The sequence below is a fragment of the Alexandromys fortis genome, unplaced genomic scaffold, assembly GCF_014885135.2.
Source record: "Alexandromys fortis isolate MF-2015 unplaced genomic scaffold, M_Fortis_MF-2015_v1.1 scaffold_1, whole genome shotgun sequence".
Lineage (NCBI taxonomy): Eukaryota > Metazoa > Chordata > Mammalia > Rodentia > Cricetidae > Alexandromys > Alexandromys fortis.
Genome location: NW_026067927.1, coordinates 12181654 through 12191632, shown reverse-complemented (window position 1 = coordinate 12191632; position 9979 = coordinate 12181654). Strand labels below are relative to the sequence as shown.

At 39.5% G+C, this 9979-nt stretch overlaps 1 protein-coding gene across 1 annotated transcript in view; it reads left to right on the top strand.

Moving 5' to 3' along the window:
- Sntb2 (syntrophin beta 2) overlaps nt 1-9979 on the top strand; it is an 82505-nt gene that overhangs the window by 32727 nt on the left and 39799 nt on the right. The window contains exon 2 of the mRNA XM_050144053.1: nt 8000-8213. Within this exon, the coding sequence (XP_050000010.1) occupies nt 8000-8213 (214 nt within the window). The remainder of the gene's footprint in view (nt 1-7999; nt 8214-9979) is intronic.

Sequence of the window (9979 nt, the reverse complement as noted above, 5' to 3'; positions counted from 1 at the left end):
AAGATACTGTCTCTAAACAAAGGAAGGGAAAGAGTGATGGCTTTCTTAAATGCAGCATGTCTCAGCTGTGAAAAATCTCTTACTGACTAACAGTGAGCCTGCAGCAAAGATTGCAGAAGTATGTGATTAATTTTAGCAGAAAGAGCTGAGGATTAGAGAGTCAGGTATCTTCAATGAACTCAAGTTTTTAGTATCTATAAAACCTCAGATAAGGCTGGGCTATTGTGACACATGCCTTTAACCCCAGTACTCAGAGACACAGGCAGATGGGTCTCTGAGTTCAAGACCAGCCTAGTCTACAAAGCAAGTTCCAGGACAGCCAAGGCTACATAAAGAAACCCTGTGGTTATTGAAGGTAGGGGTTGAGGGGAAACCCCAGATAAGAATAAGAAACTCTTCATTATTTAGCCTTGGGTTCCGTACAGAACTATAGTTGGTTGATAGTGTGAAGGATTAACTGGCTTAATGATAATTAGATTAGTACCTGGAAGGGCCATCATGGAGGAGCTAGGGTGTAAGAATGTGTTTGTTTAGTGTCTGATTTTGCACAGATGTCACACCGAGGAGTATTCTTATATACTCCTGGAATTATAAACCTCCCCAAAGGTTGAATGAGTAATGATACTGCAGTGTGTGATTTATATTTAGCTGAGTCTCTTAATAGCATGTAATAGCAATATAACAGTCATTACACAGATGATTATAATACAAGCCTAGAGATTAAGTAATTTGTTTATGGTTGGGTAGTGTGTCAGTAATAGAGCTGGGTCAGAGTGGGGAGGATCTCAGATCTCTGAGGCAGTGATGTGTGTGTTCCAGGTATATTAGAAAGAGCCCTCTCATTTGGTTGTATCTTTTTTTTAATATTTAGTGGTTTGTACAAACCAGCTGGGTTTGGTAGTGCCTCATGATGTAGAGGCAGATGATATCTGATTTTAGGACAGCCAGGGCTACACAGAGAAACCTTCTTTCAAAAAAGACAAAAAACAAAATTATACCAACCATACATAATTCTAAAAAACCCCATCATTTATTTAAGCTTCTTGGTGGTTTTATGTTAACAAATATATCAAATATATTTTTTTTAATTTTTTATTTTTGGGTTGTTTTTTTTTTGTTTGTTTGTTTTTTTTTTTTTTTTTTTTTTTTTTACAGGGTCTCTCTGTAGCTTTGGAGCCTGTCCTCAGCTCCTTTGGAACTAGTCCTTTGGAACTAGCTCAACCAGGTTGGTCTCGAACTCACAGAGATCCACCTGCCTCTGCCTGAGATTAAAGGTGTATGCCACCACCGCCCAGTTTAACAAATATATTTTCTTCTGCAAGAAAGATACTTGATCATTTTTGTTTGCTTGTTTTTGTTCCTTTTTCTCCTATTATTATCATTGTGTTTATTTTGGGTAGTCTCCTGCACCCCAGTCTGGTCTTAAACTCACCAGTAGTCAAGGATGACCTTGAAATTCTAAACCTCCTGCTTCCTCTTCCTGAGTTCTGACGTTACAGGTGTGTACTGGAGTTGGAGCTTGGTTTCATATGTACTTGGCAGTCTTTTACCAACTGAGCTATATCCCCACCAACCTCCTCTGGTATTTTTTATTTAGTATTCTTCTGTAAGAAAGAGCTTATTCTTTCATGTATTTACTTAGTTATTTGTTTATATCAGCATGAACTCATGGTTTTTATTTTATGGATTATAATCCCTACCATTCTACTAGTAATTTTAATGGTGGAATTGTTCAACTCTTTGTTTTCATTATAATTTAACCAAGGAAACTAGTAAAACATTGTTATTCATTGTTATTAATATATAAATATTACTCTATAGCTCCACATTCAGTGTTGGTCTCAGTGTGCTGCAGCCACAGTCCTCCATTATGTTATATAAGGAGGAGAGAACACAGTCAAGCACATATTTGTCTTTAAGATCTCCACTTCCTGAACTTGGTTATTCCACCAAATTATTCAGAAAATCTCTAATGACAATAAAAGCCTAGCAGTTACAAATAGCAGTTCTTTGTGCAATTTAAAAGTTACAAAGTGATTGCAGATATGGAAACTTGGATGAAGTTCTTATTCCCAGTGGTGGCTCTCACTGGATGTTCAGGATGGAGTGCTTGCTGACCCCGTGAAGGCAGCTATTGTGCTGGGTTAATACCATGTTTCCGTCCAGTGTATCACTCAGTGTGCTGATCTAAAACAAACCATCCGGTCTATCCAGCTAGTCCAAGATACATCCACTTAGGAGCAAAGAAAGAGATGAATTTCCTTGTACTTTACTGGCTAGAGCTTTTTTTGTTTAATGGAGAACATTTTGCGTAGTATTTTCCTAAGTATTTTCCATTGTTTTGCTAGTGTTACATTCAGTTATATGTAACATTTTAATTTTATATTTCTATAGCATTTTTATTATGTTTTACATCCCAATTTCTATTTTATCTGCTGGCCTAAAGTTTTTTGGGGATTGCTTTTTTTTTTTTTTTTTTTTTTTTTNTTTTTTTTTTTTTTTTTTTTTTTTTGGAGGTGAGACATAGCTTTCCTTTTGTTTATTTTTTTTTTTTAGTTAAGTTTCTGTGAGTCAGGGCCTCATAGCCCAGGTTAGCCTTAAACACCTCATTCTCCTGCCTCTACTTCCTGAGGTGATAGGCATGGACTGTCATATCTGATCTAATCTTGTGGTGTTTTATTCTTGTGGGTGTGTCATCAGGCAAGCAGAATAGATGACAAAACACGGACGTGACAAGTGCCAGGGTGGTGATCTACGATGATCCGGGAATTATAAATAAAAAAAAAAAAACCTGTGTGCTGTTAAAAATTGGTCTTTTGTGAAGGGAAAGACAAAGCACAATTAGCTTGCCATTTTGGGGAGCTGTCTGGAGTCCCAGCTCCAGATGTCTTACATGACGCTGTCATTCTCCAGACCATTTGTGTCCAGTGCCTGCTGTCATTACACAGCTCATATATGTAAGTGTATGTATCGGGTAAGCTTCTTAGTCGGTATTAGGGTTAGCATTACATTTTTATATGTTCTCAGTGGGGTTATGAAAAAATAAGAAAAAGAATCCAGGCAGTGGTTGTGCACACCTTTAATCCCAGCATTTAAGAGGCAGAGGTAGGCAGATCTGTGAGTCAGAGGGCAGCCTGGTCTACAGAGCGAGTTCCAGGACAGTCAGAGCTATACAAAGAAACCTTGTTTTGAAAAACAAAACCAACAAGTCATCTGCTGTAGAGTGTTTGCTAATACGCAGGGTTTCCTGGGCTCTGCTCTCAGCAGTGTGGTGTTGTATGTAGTTCATCATGAGAGACGGCATTATTTCAATAAAAGATTTTGCTTTTCCTTTTCTCAAAGAGGGGAAAACTCTGCAGGATAGCTGTGGTGATTTCTAACATATCTGTAATTCCAGCACTTTGGAATCAAACCCAAGAAGATCTCAATTTTTTTTTTTAAATATTTATTTATTATGTATACAGTATTCTGTCTGTGTGTATGCCTGCAGGCCAGCAGAGGGCACCAGACCTCATTACAGATGGTTGTGAGCCACCATGTGGTTGCTGGGAATTGAACTCAGGACCTTTGGAAGAGCAGGCAATGCTCTTAACCTCTGAGCCATCTCTCCAGCCCCAGAAGATCTCAATTTTGAGATCAGCATGGCCCTGTAAAAAAAATTTAAAAGAACTTTTTTTAAAAAAAAAAAAATCTTTTACATGATCAGAACATTTCACTTAGTAGCACAGACCTATAATTTCCAATACTCAGAAGGTTGAGGCAGGAGGATGGCAAATTCAAAACCAACATGAGCTATATATATGTCACCAAAAAAGGTAAACGGAAAAAGAAACAATACATTGCTTCATATAAAGCAGTGCTTCTTTGTAGAGAAAGAAGCAGGAAAAGCATACTTAACTACAAAAAAAAAAAAAAAAAAAAAGAAAAGAAAATCAGGAAGGCCATAGAAAATAAGTATAAATTGAGGTGGGTGTGGTGGCCTGTACTTGTGATCCCTGCACTTGCTGCCTGCAGAGACAGGAAGATTATTGCAAGTTCAAGGGCAGCCTGGGCCCTGTAAAAAAAAAAAAAAAAAAAGCAGAACTCCAGAGAAGAGGCCAGGAAGATCTGCAGTGCTGAGGAGAACAGCAGATCCGGTGGTCCTCTTCTGCCCTCCTCACCTTCAATCCTCTGAATAAGATGATTTAACGTGAGTGTGATCAATATCAAAGGAAAGCGATTTCCTGTTTCTTTATTGCTGTAAGAGGGTCTTAAACTGTGTAAGTGGCAGTTTCCAAAGGCGGATTTACGGTGGCCGTCTTCTCACAAAAACACCTAAAAATGTCAACCTAGAATGTTTAAAATACATTTATGTATTCTGTTACAGTTTGAGGGAACTTTTACAGAGAAAAAAGTTAAAAATCTATTTAAGAAGTATTTATTTTATGAATAGCCCACAGCTACTTAACCCTATTAGATTAGTAGGTAAAAGCCTACCCAGAAGAAATTATATCGTAAAAGGCCCCAATTATTTCAGTATAGTTGGGGTTTGTGTGTTTATATATGTGAAGGTGTGAAAGCCGGTGTTTCTGTGCTAATATAATAACCATGTAGAATCGAGCTGAGGACAGTAAAACCTTTTTTGTCAGTTTGCATAAACTCCTAAAAAAAAAAAGCCTGTTTTGTTTTACCTTTCCTTGTTTCCCCTTTCCCCAAGCAGGGTTTCTTTGTGTAGCCTTGGTTTTTCTGGAACTCACTCTGTAGACCAGACTGGCCTCAAACTCAAAACAGGGATTAAAGGCATGGACCACTATTGCCCATGATTTTTTTTTGGGGGGAGGGGTTTCGAGACAGGGTTTCTCTGTGGCTTTGGAGCCTATCCTGGAACTAGCTCTTGTAGACCAGGCTGGTCTCGAACTCACAGAGATCCGCCTGCCTCTGCCTCCCAAGTGCTGGGATTAAAGGCGTGCGCCACCACCACCAGGCATCGCCCATGAATTTTTAATCCTCCTCTTTCCACTACTTGAGTGCTGGGATTACAGGCATAAATCACCATGCTTGGCTTGTGAGGTGCAGAATGTCAGACCAGGGGCTGTATGCATTCTAGGAAAGCAGTCTACTATCTGGGCTGCTCTTTCAGTACAGTGGCCCTTAGGTTAGGTGCGTGGCTGCTTTGCTTTTGTTTTAGCATGTTTGTAGTAATCATATTATAGATGGTAATCCTGAGTAGATCATTAAGGACTCTTTTAATCATTGTACTTTTCAAGGGTACTCATTTAGAATGGCTTTGTTTCCCCCAGTTGGTAGCCCAGTAACTGGCATGGTGCTGTAAGTGTTCAAAAGCATGGCTCTGACATTGGCATTGATTGAAACCCTTAGGAGTTTCTGCCAAGTTCTCGTGACCTAATCCTCTCCTAAAAGCACAGAGATCAAGTGTGTATTGAAATGCCTGAGTCAGCTGCACAAGGAATATACTGGCTACACTCCTGCTCATTCTTTCAGGATGAAAAGTCTCCCTGGTGACCCAGGCAGCAAGCGTTTACTCTCTCCACCCAGAAATGCATTTATAAAAACATGCAGGAAAAATATACACATGCAAGTATCTACACTATATCTAAATGGCAGCATTAGAATTATGTTTCCTCGTATGCTTGGTTTCAGCAGATATCAGTGTGGTGTTTTTTTGCTTGTTTCATTTGTTTGAGACAGGGTCTCACTTTGTAGTTTTGGCCATCCTGGAACTCTCTAGATCAACCCATCTGGCCCTGAACTCACAAAAATACACCTATTTCTGTATCCCAAATGCTTAGATTAATAACATATGACAATGGTTTCATCTCTTCTACTGATTAGGGTTAATTTTTAAAACTTTCTCTGGGTTTTTAAGTCAGGCAAAGAAAGATACCTGCTGTTTATCGTATATTCACTGTGTGCCTGGAGCTTGCACTTGTGTAGAATCACTCTTGTTTTTAGGTGAGGACCTTAGAAGCAGCAGGTAAAACCAGAGAGCTTTGAAGCAGTAAGAACTGAACCAGGCAAGGCCACAGCTGTCCGAATCGGCAACTGCAAGTCCACCACCATCAGCAGCATTTAAGCTGCAAGAGCCGAAGTCTGGGGGAATTCAGAGCCACTAAGAGAACTTGTGTAAATCTCTGTCCGTCTAAAGAACTCAAGAGTCAAAGGTTGAGATGGAATTTTGCTCCTCAGAGAGGCTGCATAGCAAGTACCTCACCTCTTCTCCTTGCCCCTCCTTAAAAGCCCTTCTCCACCTGGCTCCTCCCCACCACTTCCTGTCAGCTACTTGCTAATGCAGTCTCCTGACTGCAGGGGAATTTTATTTAATCAAACACATCTTTGCATCATTAAACAAATGTTCCACGGCATAAGCAAAAGTAACACCTAGCCAGGTGGTGGTGGTGCAGTCTTTAATTACAGCACTTGGGAGGCAGAGGCAGGCCTATCTCTGTGAGTCCCAGGTCAGCCTGGACTACAAGAGCTAGTTCCAGGACAGGCCTCAAAAGTAACAAGCCTTAAAATAATACTCTCCAACAAAGGTATCTCCGTTGTGCTGTAGAAGTGTTGGGTGTTCATAAAAAAACATTATTGGATGGCATGGAGGGGGTGGAAGATAATGACCAGCTGAGTGCTGACACATTATTAAACAGAATACAAGTAATAAACAGTAAGCATAATATACTGCCATTGTGTGAAATTGGTGGATAGACAGACAAATGTGTCTGTTCTTACGTTGTGCTTAACACATGTAGTACCTTTCCATGATCACACAATAGTTACCTTTAGTGATAGAAATCTATCATTATTATAAAACCCTAGTACTTCTGAGTTTTGTTTTATGTGAATGTGTATCAACTATACTTCATTCAAAACCTAAAACCTGGGGCTGGAGAGATGGCTCAGCAGTTAAAAGCATTGCCTGCTCTTCCAAAGGTCCTGAGTTCAATTCCCAGCAACCACATGGTGGCTCACAACCATCTGTAATGAGATCTAGTGCCCTTTCTGGCCTGTAGGCACACATGTAGACAGAATATTGTATACATAATAAATAAATAAATATTAAAAAAAAAAAAACCTAAAGCCTGAAGCTTTTTGAGCACAACTGACACAAGTGGAAAATTCCAGACCTGACTTAATATAGCCGTCCAGATGAAGATACTCTTGCCTAAGTCGCCTTCAAGCATATGTATACTGTCTATATGAAAATGGATTTCTTGTTCATCCTCTCGTGTATATACAAATATTTTTATCTCTGTGTATATACGGATACTTCAAAATTTGTAAGACTTCTAGTGGCTAGCATATTAGATATAGGATACTCAACCTATATTATGTATTCGAAAGAGAATTTAGTGGTAGTAGACTATTTTGAAAAGGCAAGGGGTTTCAGTTTAGTTGACATTGTGCTTATATGTACTTTGACACAAACACAGTAATAATGTTTATATAACTTCCTGTACCCCATCCAGGTTAAGCATTCCTTTAGGACAGGATGCAACCCTTATTTGCCCTTGTATCAATTGAGCTTTTTTTTTCCCTCAAAATTTGTTTATTTTTATTTTATGTGCATTGGTGTTTTTCTCTGCATGTATGTCTGTGAAGTGTCAGATCTTGGAGTTACAGACAGTTGTGAGCTACCATGTGGGTGTTGAGAATTGAACCCAGGTTCTCTGAAAGAATGATCAGTGCTCTTAACCTCTGAGCCATTCCTCCAGCCCTGTCAATTGAGCTTTAATACTTTCCTTTGTATTGGGAAGAAAGAGATACATTTTTCTGATATTTGAAAGGTTCTCGTCTACAAAAGAGATAAATATTGTTAGGTTTCTCAGTGGGTGAGTCCCCTGAGTGTGAGTTCAGGAGATGTGGAGTTAAGCTCAAGGATATCAATAGCATTTGAAGTTTGCTTTTCACTTCGCTCCAGATGTTGCCTGTATGTGAATAGTCTGGTTTTCATTACATCAGAAACAAAAATGGTAACCTCTTTTGCTTTTTGTTTTTTTCATAGTCAAATTCATCCGAGAAGTAACACCGTATATCAAGAAGCCATCTTTAGTATCAGATCTGCCATGGGAAGGTGCCACTCCCCAATCACCAAACTTTAGTGGCAGTGAAGACTCTGGTTCTCCAAAGCATCAGAACAGCACCAAGGACAGGAAGGTCATCCCTCTCAAAATGTGCTTTGCTGCCAGAAACCTAAGCATGCCAGATCTGGAGAACAGGTGAGCAGTGACTGTTATCATGATCTCGACATCACAGACTCAGGGACATACCACAGTATCAGTGCCTCCTGTCGAGTAAATGATTCTGAGATCAGAAGTCTGTCTTTATTTTTGAATCCCTGGATGGTCTCAAACCCACCAGACTCCCAAGTCTTTTTATGAGGATATTATCTATCTATCTATCTATCTATCTATCTATCTATCTATCTATCTATCTATCTATCTATCTATCTATTTATTTTTGGTTTTCCAGGGCAAGGTTCCTCTGGAAAAACCTCAGCTGTCCTGGAACTCACTCTGTAGACCAGGCTGGCCTTAAACTCACAGAGATTTTCCTGGCTCTGCCTCCCAAGTCTTGAGATTAAAGGTGTGTGCCACCACTGCTCTTAAGGAAATTTCTTAATTGTGAGTAATGTTTTAGCTCAGAGACCATATGATAGGTAGATCTGGGACATCACCTGATAATGTGACTCTGACAAGTTGGCTTCACAGAACCTCCCCCTTCTATAAAATGCAAGCAATGGAATGAATAATTTATAATTTTCCTTCTTGTTCTATAGTCATTTGTGTTCTATAATGACTTTAATTTTTGAAAAAGTACTGTTAGACTCAGTGTTAGGCCAGGGTTTTGGCAGAGTGGGGTGACTTTTCATTCTTGTGGTCTCTGATCTGAATGCATCCATGTGCCTAAGCAGAATAGGACAGAACTTGGAAAACAGCACGAAACTGAAGCCAGGATTTTCTCATCAGGCATAGACACACATACCTGAAATTAAAGCACTGGGGAGGAAGAAGCAGGCAGACTGGTCTACATAGTGAGTTCCAGAGCAGCCAAGAATCACCTTCTTGAACATGTAAGGCTTTTATGTGATTAAAACTTCTTGGGAGCCAGGCAGTGGTAGCGCACACCTTTAATCCCAGGACTCTGGAGGCAGAGGCAGGTGGATCTCTGTGGTCTACCACAAAGGCCAACCTGGTCTACAGAGCGAGTTCCAGGACAGGCTCCAAAGGTACAGAGAAACCCTGTCTCAAAAAACCAAATAGAAGCAAACAAACAGACAAACAAATAAATAAGTTTTTGGAGTGTTTTATGTAGTATCTCAAGATTGTAGCTTATTTTAAAGTCTGTTATTATTTTTTTATTCCTGTGTATGTGTGTGTTTATGTAAATGTATGCTATGTGTGTGGGTGCCTGCAGAGGTCAAAACTGGAGTTATAGGTAGTAGTAAGGTGTCCAGCATGCTACTGAGAATCAAACTCAGGTTCTTTGCAAGAACATCAGGTGCTCTTAACTTTGAGCCATGTCTTCATTCCATAAAGTTGTAGCATAAAGTGTCATAACTAAGACAGTTGTGGTAGCTCTTATGTAGAATCCCAGCTCTTGGGAAGCTGAGGAAGAAAGATCACTGTGAATTTAAGGCCTGCTTGGGCTACATAGTAAATTCCAAATTAGTTTAGGTTATAAAAAAATTGAATAAACCAGTTTCATAAAAATCACAAAGTGGGGCTGGAGAGATGGCTCAGTGGTTAAGTGTACTGACTGCTTTTCTAGAGGACGTGGGTTCAGTTCCCAACACCCACATGGCAACTCACAACTGTCTGTAATTAAACTTCCAGGGGACTTGACACCCATAGCAAACCACTAATGCACATAAAATAAAAATAAATGTTTAAAAATTCACAAAGGGGCAAAAAGCTTTAATTCATCTAGTAGTCTCTCTCTCTCTCTCTCTCTCTCTCTCTCTCTCTCTCTCTCTCTCTCTCTC